The 22,367-nt window shown below is 39.7% G+C and overlaps 1 protein-coding gene across 1 annotated transcript in view; it reads left to right on the top strand.

Annotated features, from left to right (window-relative positions):
* FAXC (failed axon connections homolog, metaxin like GST domain containing) overlaps window positions 1-22,367 on the top strand; it is a 67,301-nt gene that overhangs the window by 5,556 nt on the left and 39,378 nt on the right. The window contains exons 2-3 of the mRNA XM_072642915.1: window positions 1,079-1,214; window positions 14,785-14,981. Coding sequence (XP_072499016.1) covers window positions 1,079-1,214; window positions 14,785-14,981 — 333 coding nt within the window. The remainder of the gene's footprint in view (window positions 1-1,078; window positions 1,215-14,784; window positions 14,982-22,367) is intronic.

The following is a 22,367-nucleotide window of genomic DNA, read 5'->3' as shown; positions in this document are numbered from 1 at the left end:
AAGTAACAATTAAGAACACCTAATCTCTTGTTATCAATAACCTGTGCTTCATGGAAACCAGTGAGCAGTTTACTACTTTCCAGAAGAGAGTAACCAAAGCCTAAAAATAAAATAAGACAAAAGTGTGGGAGTGAGGCATAACAAAAAGGGAGGGTGTGACAGGCTTCCGAAAATGAGGAGATGAGAGATGGACCTTGGACGTGAGGGAAAAGGACTTTGCTAAGGCAACTGATATTGGGAGCAAAGGGAAAGTGATGAGGAGCCAGATCTTCATGATACCTGAATCTTTGGGACCAAACCATCAAACTGAACTAGTTTCCTCTAGGAAATTCTGGTGGCTTATGCATAGCCAGACTGTTATTTCTGGGTCTCTATATATGATGCATTTTTATAGATGATCTGTAAGAGATTGAATATTTCAGTCTCATCCAATATGGCCCTGACAGAAGAAATATAATCCATAGTGGTTGGAATGGATTTATTCTTGCAAATACTTTTCTTGTTCATTGGGCCTACTTATATCTGAGGAGAGACAGTCTGGTATAGTAGATAGAATGCCTGATTTGAAGTCAGAAAGACCTGACTTTGACAGTAGCTGTTTGATGATCTTGGACAAGTCAATTAATTACTTCTCTGAACTCGTTTCCTCATCTGTAAAATGGGGAATTTTCCACACTTTCTGTGTTGTTATGAGTCTCATGTGAGACGATATGTGTAAAGCATTTTTGCAAATACAAAAGTGCTATATAAAGGTCATCATCACAGTCTTTTTTGTTGTCACTGTCGTCATTTTTATCATTATACACTTAAGCAAAGAAGGTTAAAAACAGTTTTTCCTAAACCCTTAAGGTACTGTCTATTAGGGAGAACTTCTAAAGTTTCCTGATCTTTTCTGATGTATTGGCTAAGCTTCCTTTCTGTAAGTTAAGTGCTTTAGAGTCTGTCAAGGCTTGATGAATAAAACAGGTCTACTGTCTCATTAAAGAGCTGTGCCTTGGTAGTTTTTGAACTCAGTTTGCTGAATGTATAACACGTGTTCTATTGTTGTTTTTTTTTATTTCTGTTCTGGTTTTGACAGGAAAGATCAAGAGGTTGACTCCAAAGATGCTATTATTTTGCATCAGTTCTCAAGGCCAAACAATGGTGTCCCCAGTTTGTCTCCTTTCTGTTTGAAAATGGAAACTTATTTAAGGATGGCCGACTTACCTTACCAGGTACATCTGTGCATGTTCTGTGCCTATGAGGTTTCCTCATTACACCTCCACTCCCACCCTAACAGGACCTACTAGTGGCAGAGAATTTAATTTGATTCAGCAGAAATGTTGAGTGTATGCTTGGCACGCTCTTAGACTTCATCAGACTGTGGTGTGCTCTTAGGTATAGACATCACAGATCTCACGGATCATGTTTTCAGATACTTAACTTAAGTATGGCACTAAGGGTTATATTAACTAATCCTTCTTTGTGAAGAAAAGAGATTAGATTTATTCTGCTTGGTTCCACAGGGCAGAACTAGGAACTCCAGGTGAAAGTTACAGGAAGGCATATCTCAGTCCAATATATAAGGAGGATCTTCCTAACATATAGAGGTATCCCAACATGGAATGGATTATCCTGGAAGACAGTGAGTTGTCCATCACTGGAAGTTATCCATCACTTCAGTCTGAGGGGAGATGACCATTTGTCAGGGGTATTATGGAGGGGATTTGTGCTTCATGTTGAGGTCGGACTAGATGACCTGAAGTGCTTTCCAATTCTGGGATTTTGTGATTCTTTGATAAAGTGGCCTGTTGCACCCTGAAGTGATTTTTGAGATAAAATAGCACTCTTTTGATCTGACCAGGCTCACTGTGCTAACCACATAGATAATACTCTCCTGTACTGCTGTTGCCTTTTCTTTATTCTTATTCTTTGGAGATGATGTTTTTTTTCCCTCCTGGATTCCAGGAACTGAAGGACAGAATGATATTTCTAGCTGTGTTCTGAGGCCGTGTATACTATTTCTTACTCTCTTTGAAGTGTTTGTAGTGAAATGTTTTGCCCTTTCAGACATTGCTGTGACTGGGCTAAGGCACTGAATGTTGGTTCCAGATTTTGGTGCTGACTGAACATAGTGTTTTTTCTTAAACCTGTCATTATTCAAGAAATGGCATTTCTGTAGGTTGCTTTAGCTTCAACAACATTTCCTCTCTTTTCCATTTTTATGCTGTTGTGGAGATTTCTGAAACTTACTTGCTTCTTGTCATGTAAGCAGCAATTCCTGGCAGTATTTTTAATTTTCCATGATACCAAGGGGCTGTTCCTTGTCATGATGATATTAAGATAAAAAGACATTGTTTCTGATGAAGTTTCTGGGTGACAGTTAAGCTTAACTATTTCTAAAAAGTCACACATCGCTCTACTTAATTTTTTTTGTTTGTTTGGGGGATAGGATGGGAGAAACTAAAGGTTTGATTGGATCATGGTGGCAGGAACCTGAAGAGGTTATCTATTCTGTTCTGCAGTCTCCAGGCAATCTTGTACCTAAACCACTTTGGAATGATAACTGTCAACCCTTTATTAAGAACCTCAAGAGAAGGAAATTCCATTGTACAACCTCTTCTATGCTGTAAAAAATATAATGGCAAATAGTAGCATTGTTTTTATATATCATAAATGTCTGTTGTATAACTAAGAGATAATAACAGACAAGAAATCTTCCTTTACCTAGTTGTTATGGGAAACTGAGAAAAAGGGTTTAGAACCTGATTAGTACCTGTTGTTTTCTGTAGCCTTTGGTTACCACCTTTTTAAGATATTTCCAATTGACTTTAAGCTCTTTGAAGGCAGGAAATGTTTCATTTTATCTTTATAGCCTCAGGGCCCAACACAGTGCCCTGGCAAATAGTAGATGCTCAGAAAAATGCTTATTGATTGACTAATTGATTGATGAATGTATCACTGCTCCATCCAGCTGATTCATAAGGGTGGAGCAGAGTTGCTCAATGAATGATTTATGAACATTCCTGATTTGTGGCAGCTCTGCTGGGAATACCATTACATTTGAAAGCTTTCCAGAGTGTTTGGGATGGACCAAATGTCAGATAGCCCATGATGGTTTCCTGTGCTGCTTCTCCTCATCTCAAAAGGCTATAACTGACCTTGGATTGGAACTCCTGTTGGCATATGGGGCAGGTGGATGAGTTTAGTTAGTGGGTATCTCAAGAGGGATGGTGGTACCGGAAAGATCCTGTTTCCCTGGAAGCAGCTTGATTTCATTGCCTTGTAGACAAAGGGCTTCTCTACTCTATTTGGTTTCCTTCTAAAAATAACTAACATTTTTACATTGCTTTCAAAATTGCCATGTTCCTGATGCACATAAATTCCCTTAAGGCTCAGAACAACCCTGAGAGGTAGATTATCACAGATATTATTGTAATCGTTTTATAGATGAGGAAACGGACAAAAAGTTATGACTTATCTGTGGTCACTCTTTTAGTGTCAGAGGCTGGATTTGAACCTGGGTTTTCTTTACCCCAAGACCATGACTCCATCCATTACTGCAGGTTTGGGGAAGAATGGAAATTGATTTTTAGAATGCTGGTAGATTGCTTAAAAATTAAATGTTTTAGAGTGACAGTGGCATGAGTGATAGTTTTAGAGTGAAAGGACCTGAGTTTGAATCCCATTTTGACTATTTACAATGTATGTGACCTAGGACAAAGGACAACCTCTCAGGGCCTCAGTTTCCTCATTTGTAAAGTGAAAGTGTTGGACTTGGCCTCTAGAGGGTCCCTTCTAGCCTTGTAGATCTATGATCCTGCGATTCTCTCCTGATTAGTCTTTGCTCATTCTCTTTCTTCTCTTTCCCTTTTTCATTATGGATTCTGAGAACAGTTTTTAGCCACTTGTTTGACAGGAAAACAGGTAGTTAAAGGTTCTAATAGTTCATCTAAAGACCAAGAAAGATACCCTTCTAACCCTCTAAGGATCCCACCTGGAGCACTTAGCTAGATGCATTACTGGGCCAAGGAGATGAGTGAAAATCCTGTCACTTCACCTTTAGAAACCCACGTTATCTCAGCTGTAAAAGCAGTAAATTACTGTGTACTACCTACCCCACAGTGTGGTCATGAGGGAAGTATTTTGCATACATTAAAGTGCTGTAGAGACTGGCATAGTAGGTATCCTCAGTTGTCATCTCCTGGTGATTTAGTTCCACATTTTGCAGATTGAGGCAGCAGGGTGGTGCAGTGGGCAGAGAGTTGGGCCTGGAGTCAGGAAGACCTCAATTTAAATGTGACCACAGACATTTAATCACTGTGTGATCCTGGGCAAGTCATACTTGTCTGCCTCAGTTTCCTTAACCGTAAAATGGGGATCATAATGGCATCTCCCTCCCAGGGTTGTTGTTAGGATCAAATGAGATAATGTTTATAAGTGTTTGGCACAATGTGTGGCACACAGTAGATGCTTAACACATGCTTGTTTCCTTCTTTCCTTCCATGTAGATCACAGAATCATCCATTTGGAGACACAAGGGACTTTACTGGCCCTCTAGCCTAACACCCCCCCCCCCCAGTTTTATAGATGAAGAACGCTAAAATTTAGGCAGGTTAAACAACTTATTCAGGGTCACACAGAGAGTAAGTGGTAGGGCTGGCATTCAAACCTGGGTCTTTTCATTCAAAACCTAGTGCTCTTTCAGTTGTACCATGCAATATTTCATTCAGTCCCCTGCCAAAAGACAGGGGAAAAAGTGGAAGAAAAGTTTCATTATATGTCAATGGTATTCCTTCTCATCTAGCCAAAATCTAATAATAGTGTTACATGATGATTGTGCATGTGCCTTCAATGGATTTTAGGTTTGTTTTGTTATGACTGAGGGCAAGGGAGTGGTTTCTCTGATTCTTTTGGTCCATCTGAATAGAAAGGTTTTGGGAGGAAGGGAAAGGGGAACATATATTTATTCAATGGCCTTGCACTTAGTGCTTTATAAATGCCTTGTTTGATTCTCACCACAACCCTGTGAGGTATGTGCTATTTTTATCTCCATTTTACAGTTGAAGAAACCGAGGAAGATAGACTTGCCTAAGGTCACACAACTAGTAAGTGTCTGAGGCCAGATTTGAACTTAGGTCTTCCTGACTCTAGTCCCGGCAGCCTGTTCATTGGCAGCCACCACCTGGCTTGTTCAAAATGTGCCCCTTAGAAATAGAGTTCTTTGGTTGCCCAGCCTGGGCTGGTGATGCAAACCTAAGCACCAAGTAGCAGTTGAATGATTTGGATTGTAGAGACCTGGAGTAAGGAAAAACTGGATTTAGATCCTGTCTCAGAAACTTAATTCTGATCTTGGGCAAATAATTTAACCTCTCTGAGTCCCAGTTTCCTCCTATGTAAAATGGGGATAATAATAGTATTTCTCTCACAGAGTTAATAAGATCATGTGAGAGAGCCTATGAAAAAACACTTAACCAACCTTAAAAAGTATTTTTATAAATGTCAGATAGCCTAATAATTTTCATCATTAAGCATTAGAGAATCACCCTGGCAACGTCATCCCATTTGGATTTGCTAGCCCTTTGCTTTTGGGTGATTCTTTCTTTAATACTTTATAGTTACGTGATTTCATTGCTGTTGGTACTCCCTTTGCCAATACTGACCAACTATTTATTAGATGGTCTTTCTGAGTGGACAAAAAGAAATTATCACCTCTTGGTCCACCTGCTGGTGATGAAACACTTTGAATCAGCTAGGCTGATCCTCTCTGTCTTATCAGACAGACTTACCAGTTCATTCTTAGGATCTTTCTAGCTTGGTAGAACCTATCAGAGCCTGTGTTCCATTAGTATTGCCTCATCATAGGCTCAGAGGTCACTCTAGGTTCTCAGAGGCATTACAGAGTGGTCTTTAGGTTCTGGTCTTCAGCATATAGACATGTATTTGCATATATGTTTGCAATTGTACTTGACCTTGAAGAGCAATGCAATGTCTTGAAAATAATCTTCGCTTCCACTTTTAGTCACAGAATTGCAGAAGTGGAAGGAACCTCAGTGGTTAACCTGTCTAGCCCCTATCAGGAAAGGAGACACTAGTCTAAGTCATGGGACATGTGGCCACCCTGTCTTTGCTCCAAGATTTGGGTGGTGGGGAGGGAAGCTGCTGACTCCCAAGGAAGCCTATCCCACTTGTGGATGTCTCTGTTAGGAAGTTTCCTTTTATATCAGGCCTAAAAACATTGAGCACTTTTGTTTTGTAAAGAATAGTTGGCAGTGGTGTGCTGGACCCAGGTCAAACAGAATCTCACCACCTGATTGTTAAAACAGATTGATTTTTTGTTTTGTTGATTGTCCAAATTTAAGAAAGTGATGGAGAAAGTGTTAATACAGATTAAACTTAAAAGTGTGTTATGGGTAGATTTATTTCCACAGAGAGTTAGTTGTTAAACATTTGCCAGCATACCCCTGGTTATTGGCCACAATCCATTTACAGATATACTTTCCAGAAGTTATCATTCTATGTCTTAAACAACTGAAATTATACAGCAGAACACCTTAGTCATTCCAAGGAAGATGGGAACTGAGTTTCTGAAGTCTTCAAATTCTGTTCTGGAAAATGTTAGTTGAGGCAAACTGGGTTTGCTGTGGGGAAAATGGGGGTGTGTCCATTAACACTTGAATTTGGACAGTGAAAGAAATATCTGGTGTTAAAACCCCAAGTCCAAATAACAATAATCATAGCTAGTGTGTGTGTGTGTGTGTGTGTGTGTATATATATATATGTATATGGTTCTTAGTATTTTTTTTTTTTTGCAAAGCCCTTTACCTATGTTAGAGCAGCTAGGTGGTATAGTTGTTAGAACTATGGGGTCTAGAGACAGGAAGACTCAACTTCCTGAGTTTAAATCTGGTCTCAGACACTTTCTATTTGTATGTAATGCTGGGCAAGTCATTTAACTCTGTTTGCCTCAGTTTGCTCATCTGCAAAATGAGCTGGAGAAGGAAATGTCAAACCACTCCAGTATCTTTGCCAAGAAAACCTCCAAAGGGATCATGAAAAGTTTGACACAACAGAAAAATGAGTGAACAATTAGTTATGTTACATAAGTCCTTTGTTTCTCAAGACAATCCTAAGAAGGAGGTGCTAATATTATTGGCATTTTACAGATGAGGCAGCTGAGGCTCAGAGAGGTTAAGTGACTGCCCAGGGTCACACAGCTAGCAAAATACTACATAAGGGTTAGCAATTAAGTATGAGAGGCAGGATTTGGATAGAGGTCTAATTCCAACTCCCAGCACTAACTACTGCACCATCTAGTTTCCTCAAGGGAAAATTAGAACACTTCTATCAGCTCTTTTTACAAAATGACAGTGCCTCTAAACTGCACCCCCTTAAGTCTCTAAAAATCTTGATTTTTCCACTTGCTGGGGATAATTGGAACAGTAAGAAGCAGGAAGGAGCTGCGATTATTTTGTGGTCATTCAGGTAAGGTACTTCTCTAGAGTAGGGAAGGAGGGAGGCGGTATTGAGGGATGCTCACTTTTCCCTGGAGCTTAAGCACAGAAGAAGAGAGATAACCCACATAGCTGCCCATCCCTTCCAACTCCAGGTCTGGCTGGCCTCCTGAGCACTATCATTTCTTGAATTTGGCCCACTGATCGATCAGCTGTAATTGGTGAGCTTTGAAGTCACCTGGCTTATTTTAAAGAACTTGGCAATTCCAAGAGAGCTATTAGAAATGCTAAGCATTGTTTTTATTACCTGAAACAACTTGAAATCTCATTTCAAGCAACCATAATAATAACCAGAGTTTCCATTAGCACAATCTCTTACTCCTCTCTGCCAAGGCTTTCAGGTTCTTACAGGTCTTCTGAAACTGGCAAACAGCAGGCTGTTAAGTCTTGCTGTGTTGTTTCATGCTAACCATCTGTTTCTGCACAGAAAAATAATGTAATGGATGGGTAAGGTGACTGGGATGGCTATTCTCTCTCTTTTCTGAAGGAAAAAACATTAGAGTTTTTCTCTTTGTTCATCAGCCTGGTATAGTGGGATGAACATAGAACTTGGAGCCAAAGGAGTACTTGACCTGCTGTGTGATTTGGGGCAGGTCACTTTTCTCTGAGCTCCATTTCTTGCTCTGTAAAGTGGGGCTTGTAATACTTATACTACCTTCCTCAGTGGGTGCCTGTGAAGATGAAGTGAAATGAGTGAGGCACTCTGTAAACTCCAAAGTGTTCCCTGTAAAAGTCAGATATCAGTTTGTTTTTACCCAAGTGGTCCACCTTGACTGTTTGCCTCGATTAGGTTCTGTGGGTTATTGCTTGGCTCAGGTGTTGGCATTCAGCCTTCTGCAGGAGACGCAGAAATGTTAATTAAGGAACGAGTGAGCCACTTACTCATCCATCTGTCTTAATACTATAACTGCTGTACCAAACACTGCCACATTTAATTGCAGTGTTGTTGACAATTGAATGAAGCTCTAGAATTTTTGCAATTTGCAGCTTCTCTTTGCTTCCGGTGCTTTTTTCTGTAGATTTTTTCCTCCACATTCAAGTGAGTCTCCCATTTACCTCTCTGCAGAAGGGAAGCCTTTTGTGATTGCAGCCTGACCATTCTTTGAGTCATTCAGCCTGACCATTCTTTCCTCCTGACCACGTTGGAGGAGGGGGCGGAGCAGACCAAGTCGTTATTTGGGCTGATTACTTGGTTTCCATCCAGCAGCTGCTTTGAAGGAATATAACTTAACTGCTGCCCTGCGTCTGGTGGAATAATACTGACCTTACTGTGAAAGCAGCACTAGGCTGCAGTTCTTGGAAGTATATGGTTTGGACACTGATTTATTTTCATAGAGACTGTTGGCAAAGTAGAAGGGTTCCTTCCCCTCCTTTCTCCCTCTCCCTGAAAAGAACCATTTCTGATTAATGCTTTAAAATACCCAAGTAGTGTTCTGATTTATGTGAAATTATAATGGAAACCTCCTCCTGTACATAACTTTTACAGAGAGGTAAAAGAAAAAGTGTATCTTTTATATAGCTACCCTGTAAATATTTAACGGTGAAGTTGCTCAGGAGGAATTAGACACTTTGGTTCAAAAAATCAACTGTAAAAATACAAGATTGAGGCGATATGGTCAACCATAGTTTGTATGAAGAAGATCTGCAGGTCTTAGTGGTTTACAAGTATATTGTAAGTCAGTAGGGTGATATGGCCACCAAAAAGCTGAAGTGACATTAGGCTACAATAATAGAAGCTTTAATAGAACTAATAGAAATATAGTGTCCAAACTGAAGGTGGAGTGGGGTATGTGATATGCTCTTCTATGGTTAGATTACATTACGACTATGCTCAGTTCATATTTTAGGATAGACATTGATAAATACTAACATTTTCAGAGGAGGATGACTGAGGTGGTAAGAGCATTGAATACTATGCCAAATGAGGATTCACTGAAGGAATTGGTGGGAACACTCATTAGACTGGATAAGAGAGGATTTAGGGGCACATGACAGTTCTCATGTGAATGAGGCTAATACTAGACTTGTTTTGCTTCATCTCAGAGGTTAGAACTAGAAGCAGAGGATAGAGGATAGAAGTGGATAGAGAGATAAAGTTTGGCTTAATATAATGAAAAACTTCTTTACACGTAGCGCTTTCTGAAAGTGGAATATTATCAGCCATGTATCAGAAAGTAGTGAATCCTCCATCAGTGAAAGTCTTCAGGCTAAGGCAGGAAGCCCACTTATGAGGGATAGTACAGAAGGCTTTCCTGCTTCTTTGGGTTGGATTAGATAATCTTTTAATTCCCTTCCAGCTCTTGAATCCTGAGAAATAGTATTTAGTCCTTTTTTGAGAGCTCTTATGTAACTCAACAAATATTTATTAAGCTCTTACTATGTGTGAGGCATTATGCTAGGCATGGGGATACCAGCATTAAGAAGAACCCAGCCCCTGCTCATAACCTAGTATGGGTATAGGACAGTTACATACCTAAGTATAATCCAAGTTAGAAAATGAAAGGAGAGATCAAACCAAATAGCCACAGAGATTTAAGAAGGCATAGATCACTTCTAGCACTAGAGTTAATCCCTTGTATAAGACTAAGTAACCTAACGAAGATCTCCATTCTTTCTATGTTGACCTGGTATTATAACTTATCACCCAGTACTCAAGTTCTGAACATACATTCAAGATGGTAATCTTGAAGGCTTCTCAATAATAGCTCTGTGGATCATAGTACTACTATTCCATCCCATCCCAAATGTTTTCTCAACATTTGAATTGGATTTGTTTCTGGCTCTTATCTAGATGTTCTCACTTCCCTTCTGAAGACCTAACTGACAAGACATAAAACATGGAAAAAAGTTCATTATATGTGACAAAGAATACAAATTATTAAGAAATACTTTCCGCTTGGTGTGTTTCACCTTGCCCAAGGACTTACACATTTGTTTTACATTTAGAGTACTATACTGGGATTGTGGCTCCCTTCTAAGCAGGGAACCCAGCTTGGGGTTGTTAGGTATTTAGGTAATCCACCCCTTTGAGAGGCTCTATTTACCTTAGTAATCTATATAGTTGTTCCAGAGCTATAGCATAACCCTAGGGTTGATGTTCTCCCAAGTATATAAATAACTTGGAGTCACTAGAGAATTGCTTCCCTCCTTTGGACCTGCACAGTCCATGTGATTCATTGAATCAGTGAAGAAGAAGGTTCAGATTTGCTCTTCCTCATGGATCTAGGCCTTATAACTTTCTAGTTCCAGGCCCTCGTTTGATTTTTATGACTCTACCTCCATTTCCCACCAGTTCCTTGTCTTTTCATGTTCCATTGCTCCCTTTCTTTTATGCCTTCTTTGCCCCATTGTCTACAGGTCTTTCAGATCTGTGTTGCATTAATTGCTAGCTTCAGGTTGGGTATAGCTCAGGGCCGCTGAGTCTTTCATTAAGGCATGGGGGCGCTATGTTGCTCTGCTGCTGTTGGACTTCATCACTGCCTCCAAACTGGCCATCTGCTTTCCATGGCTGCTACTACTGATCCTTTCTTGGCAAAGTGTTATAGTCTTTGACTTAAAAAGATTTTTAAAATGTCACCCACTCCCAGTAGACTTCCTTGTAACAAATAAAACATTTAAAATCAGCTGATACAGGCACCCCATCTGACAGCATAATCAAACTGTCTCTGGAAGAGAACATGAGACTGGTGACTTTGCACAGCCCTCACAGCCTTCTACTTTACTTTAAAGCCATACATAGCATCACCTTCCTGATGTCATGGTCCTTTTCAAGAATGAAGGACAAACAACTACCTGTGAGTAGTATGAGCTGCTCCACTGGGGACCCAACTGGCCAGCTCCAGTGCAGTGTAGCTCGCTCGCTCCTTCCTTCCTTCCTTCCTTCCTTCCTTCCTTCCTTCCTTCCTTCCTTCCTTCCTTCCTTCCTTCCTTTCTTCCTTCTTTCCTTCCTTCCCTACTATCTTCTCCTTTCCTCTCCTCCTTCCTCTCTCTCTTTACCTGCTGGTGCTCTGCCCAAAGGAATACAAATTTTGATAACTGCAACCTCATGGACCATGACTTAGACCCAAATCACTGTGGCTCTGTTCAACTGGCAAACAATAGATCCCAGCCCAAGCCCCACTTGGTCACTGTTTGGATTCAGATGGCTCTGAGGGAATGTAAACAGGTATTGTTTCTGTTTTGGCCAGAAACCCTGAAGGTCTTCCTCTCCCAGATTTTTTTTTGGACTTGGTAAAAGAGGACATTCTCTGCCTCTTTTCTTACCTAGCTTAATCGCTGAATGGGTCAATCTGAGGCCTAGGAAAGACCTTATTTTAAAAAGGTCAAGTTCTCCCACTGCATCTGGGGCCATCTCCAGTCATCCTGATCTATGTCTTGTCACTGGACCCATATGGCTTTGGAGGAGAGAGTGAGGCTGGTGGTTTTGTATTGCCCTGCCTCACTTGAATCCAATTCATTTGCAAGTCATGGTGTCACCTTCCTGATTCTCGTGGTCCTCTTTGAGAATGAGGAACAAACATAGTAGTTGGTCATTGTGTTGATCTGAGTAAATTATTTGTCCTTTACAATATTTTTGTCATCATATAAATTGTTCTCCTGGTTCTGTTCCCTTTGCATCATTTCGTACAAATCTCCCCAGATTTCTTTGGAACCATCTTTTTCATCATTTCTTGCTAAATGATAGTATTCTATTACATTCTAATACTTGTCCAGCCATTCCCCACTTGGTGATTATTCTTTCAGTTTCCAGTTCTTTGCTACCACAAAAAGAGCTGCTATAAATATTTTTGTACATAAGGGTCATTTTTCTTTTCCTTTGATCTCTTTGGGGTATAGACCTAGAATCTGTATTGATGGGTCAAACGGTATGCGCAGTTTAATAGCTCTTTGGGCATAGCCATTTGTTTTCAAAAGAAATCTGAAACAGAACTTCTCAGAGCCCTGTTTGATAGATGAGCATGGTGTCTGAAGCTTCAATCTGAAGAGAACCAGTCACTTTTATAGGCTGACAATGAAAATGGATTACAGTTTTTTTAAAACCCTGAATCATTTTTTTTTTCCCAAATAGCTTTCTTTTTCTTCTTTCCAATACCATCCTTTACCCCTCCATCCATCCACTGAACAAACAAAAAAACTATCACTGAGCTTCCCTGTTGTGAGATAAACAATTTTTTTGTTTACTTAATGGAAAGATAGAGTGATTTTAGACAGATTGCTAGAGGTTTTGGATATTTATGGAGTTCCTTCAATCTAAGGATAGACCCAATACAAAATGAAGATTTAATTTAGGCTATATATGTAGTCATGCTGGGCAGTTAGGTGGTGCAGTGGCTAGAGTGCCAAGTCTAGAATCAGGAAGACCTGAGTTCAAATTCAGCCTCAGACACTTACTAGCTGTGTGACCCTGAGCAAGTCACTTACTTGACATTAATGTAAGGTGAAGGTCACTATATACTACCAGGTCCATCAAAGGATCACAGATTTAGAGTTGGAAAGGACCTTTCAGATCATTTAGTCCAGCTTCTTCCTTTTATAGATATTACATTTATAGATAAGGAAACTGAGGCACAGGGAAGTGAAATGACTTGCCCAAGGTCACATAGTCAGTGAGTGACAAAGCTGGGATCAGTGTATTAATATCCCTCTTCTTGACCATGATCAGTATGATCCCGTTGCTGTATGGGGGCTTCTTAGAACACCTAATACACCTGGTATGTCTATGATTTTATTTTTTCTCCTCAGGACCTCAGTATTATAGTTTCTTTGAAAGTCTGTTCATAACAGTGACTTTTATCTCATGTGCTATATCTTAAGTGTAGGTCTTTATTTAGTGCTCCCTCTTTATTTTTGGCTGTATCTGTCATGCATTTATATATTGTGTTATAGTTATTTTTGCATGTTTCACTCTAAGATATAGGCTCCAAGAGGGAAGGACAGTTTCTTATTGAAACCTATCTTCTTCTGCCTATCATACTGTTCTGCACACAGTAGGTACTTCTTCTGCCTATCATATTGGTCTGCACACAGTAGGCACTTGCTGAATGTTTATTGTGTTGGATAGGATTGGATTGAATTCATGGTTCTGTCAAAAAAAAAATTGAATGTTACTTCATTTTTAGGGAAATGGGTTTGATCTTCCAGAGCAAGGCATTCAGTCCATTGTAGTGACTTCCTTCCCTATGTGAGGACTGTCATAAATACTTGTGGTCCAGTAGCACTGGATTCTACTGAGGCTCAAATGAGATAATACATCTAAAGTACTTGGTGAACTCTATATCAATACTTGTCATTCATTATTATTGTGTTATTTTAAATTCAACATTTTCATTACAAATTGAATATTAAACATCACTATGAACAACCAAGCTTGCTCAGTAACTATTTACGGTTAGGTTATTATTAAGTCCACTCTTTCTGTCTGTGAGATAAGCTATCCCATAATTTAGATATGAGTAATACCTTGTAGTGCCAATGCAGTATTCACAGCACTCATGGTGACCATGAACATCCCAAATATTCTGAATCCCAAAATACAACAGACTCTCCACATGAAAGACAGAACCAAAACATTTATTCAGACACCAGAAAGCCAAATCCATCATAGCAACAAAAATCTATACATAGTAACAATGCAGGGGACAACACCATCCCTCTATTAGGCTTTCCACAAACAAGCTTTCCTTAAATAAATCACAAATGGGCTTCCCTTAAACAGAATTCTTTTCACACACAGCCAGCTGCAGGCTTGCCTGCATCCTTCAGTTCTAACTGCTATCTCAAATAACTTCCTCTCAGCTCTGTTCTAGCTCTGCCTCTTCCTGTTCCACCCTTCCTGCTCCTTCATGTGATTCAAACTCATGTGACTTAGGCTTCCATGTGACTTACACAGGTCACATGGGCCTATTAATGAATGGGAAAGATCTCTCCATTTAAATTACCATCACATACCTTCATTTTTTGAAGGACTTGCACGTTGAATTCATTTGTCTTATTAGCATAGTGAAGCCTTTAGCTAAGATCATAGACTTTAAGAGGCATTGGTTTAGAGCTAGAAGAGAACTTGAGGTAATCTAATCCAACCATTTTAGAGATGAGACCCAAAGAAGTTAAGTGATTTTCTAAGATTGTACAGATAGCAAATGGTAGTCAGGATGTGAACCAGGCCCTCTGGCTCCAAATGCAGCACTCTTTCTATTGCATCCCATAGTTTCTGTGCTTGTTTCTTAATCAGATAGAAGTTGAAGGTGTTTTTATTAATATTTTCATTTTCTTTTTCCATTCACTTGCTTAGAATTATTTTGATGGAAAGCTTTCCCCTCAAGGGAAAATGCCTTGGATTGAATACAATCAGGAAAAAGTATCTGGCACGGAATTCATTATTGACTTTTTGGAAGAAAAACTTGGAGTGAACTTAAATAAAAACCTTGGCCCCCATGAAAGAGCAGTGTCCCGAGCCGTGACCAAGATGGTGGAGGAGCACTTCTATTGGTAAGTTTGCATTAGGAAAAGGAGATATGTCTGGTGAGTAGTGGATTTAGGGTGAGTCAAGAAAAGGAAGCTTCCTAGGGTCCTCCAAAGGAATATGTTCAATGCTTGCCTGTTTCCATTTCTAGACATTCTCCCATTCCTTGAAAAGTTTCCTGCATATGAATTTGGGAGGGGAAATTTAATTAGGACCCAAACTTCATACTCGAAGACCTGGAATGGGTTGAGGTGATAGAAAGACTTCATGAAATTGGCCTAATGACAACTCAAGAATACAGCGTGCTACATTAGACCATTAGAGGGTTCATGAAGCAATTCAAAACCCCCAAATGAAAGAACACTAGTCCTAGAATCAGATGATGTGCCAATACATCTGATATTTACTACCTGTGTAACCTTGGATAGCCGCTTAATCTCTCTTGGCCTTGGTTTCTGTATTGGACTACAAGGACTTTGAACAAGGTGGCCTCTGAGGTTACTTCCAACTCTAAATCTATTATCTGGTTAATTCTATGATTATATGAACCGGTCATATGGCATTTTATGTCTTAATAATGAGTTTTGCCTGGATCATTTTGATTACTTTTCTTTTTTGCAGATTTAGCATCTCCTTCTTGAGTACCTTAGAACCTCCCACTTCTTGTTTTTCCATCAAAAGATAATGCTTCTCAGTTGCCCTTGTGCTACCCTGAGGGCTGTGCTAAATTCTCTATGGTATAAATGAAGTTGGTATAGTTTATACATTTATTTGTTATTTTTCACCCCTTTCCCTTAAATCTTTTATTTGGAGAATGTGTTGGCATTTTTTTTGACTCCCTAGATAGAATTGGGAGCTTTCTTTTTTAAGCAAACTTTCACTTTGTCTAGGGACATAGATATAAAAGCCCTTTGACTTGTTTGGCATTAATGTAATTCCTGTAACAATAATGATAATAACTAATATTTATATAGAGCTTACTGTGCTAAGCACTTTACAATTATTATTTCGTTTGCTACAACAAACCTGGGAGGTAGGTGCTATTATTATCCCCATTTTAAAGATACAGCAACTGAGACAAAGGTTAAATGATTTGCCCGACGTCACACAGCTAGTTTCTGAGGCTGGATTGAAATTCAGGTCCTCTTGACTCTAGGCCCAGCACTTTATCCACTGGACCACAATGAAGTAGATTCTATTTAATAGTCCTAAAGAATTACCTAGGGTGGGAATCTGTTCCTTCTCTTGTTATTTTAGGCTCAGGATGGCAAACTATCTTTTCCTTCTATTTTCTTGTAGTCTTTGTGGTGTGATCTATTCATCTGCCTCTTGGGATTGAAACCTTGCTATTACTGGCTTTTTACTTTTTAAAATACCCACTCTTTTAAATTTTTCTGTTTTTACTTTTGGCTCCCTTTCCTTTTGGGTTGACTTGAGGCTATTCCCCTGAGAAGCACAGATGTGGGACTGGTTTCTGAGTTGCTGGTTTAGAGAATGGAAGGGGGAGGCTGATGGAATTGGCTACGGGAAGATGAAGAAAGATTTTCAGGAGTCATTTAAATGTCCAAAATGTTACTCTTCCAATGAAAGGGGTAAAGAGGCCAGGAGGACAAGACCAAGTTGAGGGGAGGAGGAGATACAGATAGACAAAGAGTTTTTTCACTGAACAAATGTTCTGGGCATGGAAACAACTGGGACAGACTTCAGTAAAAAAGCAATGTTTCCCTTGTGACTGGCCTTCCTCATTAACATTTATGTGACTTCTGAAAAAAGTCCTGTGAAATGTATCTGCCTTACTGACCTCCCAGATACAAGTTTAGACTTCTTTCAGAACATTTCTCTCCCATTCCCAATTATCCTTAAAGAAGGGGAACCTCAATGTAGCTCGGGAAAGTGACTGACAAGTCCATTGATGGAGAACTTTTTCTTTTCAGATGCCTGAAAAATTGTCCCCAGTGAATACTAGAGAATTCTCACTTCTGATAGGTACCCAACAATAATGGCATTTGGCTGAAGAGGGAAAGTAGCTACTCCCTCTCTCTGTTCCCCAACTTTGTGGAGATGGGGCCATTGTGTTCCTAACACCTTCAGGCATGGCTTTCTTTCTAGTCTAGTTCTAGAAGTCTATTCAAAATAGACTTCTAAGAAACAGCGATCAATTCTGAAATGCAGAGAAAAGAGTCTCACCGTTGCTATTGCCATTCTCTGCAAATAGGGACAGCTCTATCACCATTCTACATTGGCTCTGTAGTCCCTTATTATTCAGCCTTAGTCTTTTATCTCTAGTCTTTATCCCTTTTTATCTCTTAGTCTTTCATCCCTATTTAGGGCAGCAGCAGCATTGCTGAGTTTATATGGCCAGCATTTCTAGTCTTTTAAGATCCTTCTTTGGGCCGTGCATTCCTTTCAATCTGAAGTAGAAATAGAATCTTGGAGAGGTGAGTTGCCCAATCCCATTGCCTTAAAAAGGGACTTTCTCCTGTTTCCATTTACCAGGCCTTCTTTTTCTGTCACATAGTTGGCCCATTTATACCCAGGAGAATCCGGGATGATTAGAATTCATTGTGATCTCTGTTTAAAAGCAGTTTAATAATATGCTCTAGGAGAGGCTGTTTGGTGTAAGTGGATAGAGGGCTCATTGCTCAGATGCATGCAGGCTGTGTGACCCTGAGCAAGTCACCTTCAGTGCTCTAAGCAGCTCTAAGACTATTAATTTTGAGGAAAGGCACTGACCTGCATATAGGTAGAGGGAGTTTTCTCACCTGAAAGTTCCCTGTACTAATGAAATCGTAGGCCAGGTCCCTGTTTCTAAGATATATGTTCTCAGCATAAACCTCTGATTTGTTTTAATTCCCTCATCCAGTAGAAATCCTAGCAACTGGAAGGAGAATCTTCTCTGTGCGGCCAGTCAAAGTCTCTTTCTCTCTGAAATGCTTTTGAGCAAATGAAATATATGTAGACATTTAATGATACAGTAATACATTGGGTTAATCAGAGCTTTGTCTTTCCGCTGGCTTTTAGAGATTGCTGTTGAGTCGTTTTCCATCAGGTCTGAATCTTCATGACTTCGTTGGGGGTTTTAGGGGCAAAGACACTGGAATGGTTTGCCATTTCCTTCTCCAGCTCATTTTACTGATGAGGAAAGTGAGGCAGACAGGGTTAAGGGACTTGCCCAGGTTCACACAACTATTAAATGTCTGAGGCCAGATTTGAACTCAAGGAGTTGTGTCTTTTTGATCGCAGGCCCCGTACTCTATCCCATTGTACTACCTAGGTAGAGAGAAATTCAAAATAGACTTCTAAGAAACAGCGATCAATTCTGAAATGCAGAGAAAAGAGTCTCACCGTTGCTATTGCCATTCTCTGCAAATAGGGACAGCTCTATCACCATTCTACATTGGCTCTGTAGTCCCTTATTATTCAGCCTTAGTCTTTTATCTCTAGTCTTTATCCCTTTTTATCTCTTAGTCTTTCATCCCTATTTAGGGCAGCAGCAGCATTGCTGAGTTTATATGGCCAGCATGCCATTCTCCCATCCTTTTTTGTATTTTTAGCCAATGGTCATTCTGTGGTTTAAGCCACTGGGAGGCTATGGTGAGGCCTGACAGCCATTCTTTTGATTCCATATGTCATTGAAGTTATGATTCTTTTTCCTTTGCTTCCTGGGGCTTCTCACTACTACCTCTTTGCAGGCTTATATTTTCCCTGAGGCATCTCAGAGAAGATGTCTCTTGCTCATCCCTTCTCCCTTCAGGAGAAGCTGAGCATTCAGCTGTCAGTTCATCACTCTTCAAGATTCAAGTAGATAATCACTGAGCAACCACTGGTTAAATTATATATATATATATATATATATATATTTTTTTTTTTTTTTGGATGTGACTTGTGATTTAATTGACATAGGAAACTCCCTGTAAGGAAACTCATGCTATGAAGGCAGATTCAACTTGGAGTCTTGAGAAGTTGCCTGCAACAAACTGAAGTTACAACCATCATGTATCAGAAGTAAAATCTGAACCCAGATCTTGACTGTGACCTGCAGGTCAATTCTGCCCACTAAGTCCCAGTTTACCCTTTTCTGACTTTGATATACCTCAATGATAACTTGGAACATTTTACAATGGAAGTAAGAGTTTTCTTTGATCTGTGCTTGACCAGAGAGTAATACTGGAGTACAGATCACCTTCTAGAGTACAGATCACCTCTTCCTTAGAGGTAGTGGAAAGTTGGGGGACCCCAGATGAAAGCCACAACTGATTTTAGCATCCATATTATTTAATTGGTTTAAGTTTAGTTTCTGAGCCGCCATGGAAGGAATGTACACAGGTACCCTCATGAAGCACCTTGCAGTGGGATAGGAGTAAAATAAAGTCTTACTTTCAGGGCCCCCCAATATATATTCTTTTGCTTAGATGGTAGTAGTTGCACCTGATTTTTTTTTACTTTAAAAATAATTCAGAAAGCTTAATTGGATGTTTTCCATTAAATAATGCAACTCAATTTTTTTGTGTATTTGTTTTTCATGAGGGAAATTATTTTGAAGAAGAAAATCTTTTTCTGAATATTTTAAAGAAGCACTCTTGCCACTAGGCTCTGGGGACACTGAGCAAAGACTTTTGTTTATTAAAAATCATGAACATAACTGGTCCCAGGAGCTAGGTAACCACAGGCAGGATCATTTGAGCTGGTTGGAGGGCTTCACCCTCCCCTTTTCTTTTTCTGTTCTTGGATATAAACCCAAATAGACTTAGTGACAGAGTCATAAAAAAAACCAGGAGCTGAGTTTAGGGTTGTTCTCTTCCTGTGAATCTATAATAGTCATTTTTCCTTCTTGTAATCTCACAGTGGGCATTTCTCCTCCATTTGTGAATTTTAACTATGTGTGCTCTCTTCAGGGGGTAAAAATCCAACCCAGTGATTCTAAGGATGTACCAGAGGCTATGAAATTAGTCTTATAATAAAATATTGCTTAATTCTGTAAAGCTAAAATATGAGGCTATGTGTACTCTCACAAAATGAAAGGGAAAATTGAAGCAGCTATCCAGATAATGATGTAAGCCTTCCTCCCAGTTTTGCCTTATTTGCCTGTTTCCAGTTAAAGTGTCCTTTTTGGGGCACCTAAAGTCACAGAGTAGAAGTCAATGTGGTAAAATGGATGTCAAGCTAGTCTTAAAGCCAGAAAGAGCTGAGTTCAAGTCCATCTGTTACATAGTGGTTCCATGATTATGCAAGTCATTTAACCTCTTAGGGTGCTAGGCAGTTGTCTAAACCTAAAAGTTGCAAAGAAGGTGTTGACTGGCATTGGTGGAGAAGCTCCCACATCTGGGAGTTCCTTATATCAATGAAATCACAGGCCTAAAATCTATTGATATATTCTAGTCTTGAGTTTCTGAAGAACATGTTGCTTATATATTCTATATAGGAATAATTATCCATATCCCAAACCTCACCAATAAATCGAGATCCCAAAAAGGCCAGCTATGTATATCTCCCCTCAGGATTCTTGGGGTACCCCTGAGGGATTAAGATCTCTTTCTGATATTATTGGCTTGATCTCACATTCTTGTTCTCCCTAATGTTAACTGCCAATGATTGGTCTTCCAACATCATTTAGCCAATTAACATCAAGTAGCTTTTACAAAGGGATATTTACTGAGAATATAGAGCATGAACAGAGGGTCCATCTCTAGTCTGATCTGTATCTTGTCACTGGACCCAGATGGCTCCAGAGGAGAAAGTGAGGCTGGTGACTTTGCATAGCTTTCCCTCACTTAAATCTAATTCACTTGCCAGGTCCTGGCATCATCTTTCTGATATCATGTCCTCTTCAAGAACAAAGGATAAACAGACCATTCTCTGAACTCTCCCTTTTATCACATTAATTCCTGGGAAGATTAGCCTTAAGATTAAAGCAGTTGAAAAAACACTTTTGCCATATGGAGTTCACTTCTAAATATGACATAGCTGCTGCTGAAGTCCCATCCTCAGCAACCTGAAGTCTCAGAGGTACCCTAAGATCACTCCCTCAGGGCAGTGTTGGCACATCTCCCTTCTCTGTTTCTGGCAAAATCTAGAATGTACTTTGGATCCTGGGCCCCTGGTGGCTAGCCATTCCTACCTTTTAAAGCACATAAGATTGTAGCAATGGGAAAGAACAAATGCAAAGAGGCAAAAACACCAATAAAACAGGCAAACAAACAAAAGATAGAGGCCCATATGAATGGGCCACAAGTGGGTAGATAGGCAAGTGAGAGCTGCTTCTCTCAAAAACATCTGGGTTACACATTCTTGGCTTCATGGTGGGAGAGAACTCCCACCTGGAAATGTCTTTTATATGGATTCCCAGTTCCCATTCAGTATCCAATGAGAAGACCCATCTCTTCACCATGTGATTAGTGTACTGGAAGCCCAGTACTTGGGCATGATCCAAAGTCCATTTTGAGAATTGCATCCAACAGAGCCTATGGTGCATGCTCATAAAGACTGGCCAGTCTCTATTACGCTTTTCATATAATTTAGGACTTTGTTGTTGTTCAGTTGTTTTCAGTTGCATCTGATGCTTCGTGACCCCTTTTGGGCTTTTCTTGGCAAAAATACTGGAGTGGTTTGTCATTTCCTCCTCCAGCTCATTTTACAGATGAGGAAACTGAAGCAAACAGGGTTAAGTGACTTGCTCAGGGTCACGCAGCTAGTAAGTATCTGAGGCCAGATTTGAAACTTAGGGAGATGAGTCTTTCTTACTTCAGGCCTGCCATGCTATCTACTTCACCACCTAGCTGTCCTAATTTAGGACTAGGAGCATGGATTTAGAATAGAAAATGACTTTAGGGGATATTTAATATATGGAGTTTTAACCTAGAGTCTGTAGATAGATTTCAGGGAGTTCACAAATTTGGATGGAACAAATTACATTTTTATTTTTGCTAACCTCTAACTTGGACATAGCATTTTCTTCAATTATTTAAAAACATTATTCTGGAAAGGGATCTTTGGTTACGTTTGCCAGACTGTCTTGGGTGTCCATGGCACAGAAGGGGTTAGGAATGCCTGATCTAATCCAACCCTTTCATTTCACAAAGGAGGAAACAGCTCTAGAGAGGCTAAATGCTTTGCCTAAATTTACACAGCTAATAATTTCCAGAATCTAGATTCATTTAACTCTAAATACAATATTTCTTCCACAGAACCACATTTGTTGTTATTTGTTGTTGTTCGTTATTTGATCATTTCAGTCATGTCTGACTCTTTGTGACCCTAATGTTTTTGATTCTGAAACTCTATTTGAAGTCTCTTCAGATATACACACTGAATTGCAAAATGAATTTTCTTTTGCATTTCAAATCTGTGCAGTTCTATACCACTTGTATTATAAGAGCTATTTTTGAAGTCTAGGAAGGTAGAATTTCGTTAGT

The sequence above is a fragment of the Notamacropus eugenii genome, chromosome 2, assembly GCF_028372415.1.
Source record: "Notamacropus eugenii isolate mMacEug1 chromosome 2, mMacEug1.pri_v2, whole genome shotgun sequence".
Taxonomy (NCBI): Eukaryota; Metazoa; Chordata; class Mammalia; order Diprotodontia; family Macropodidae; genus Notamacropus; species Notamacropus eugenii.
This window is presented reverse-complemented; position numbering and strand designations above follow the sequence as displayed.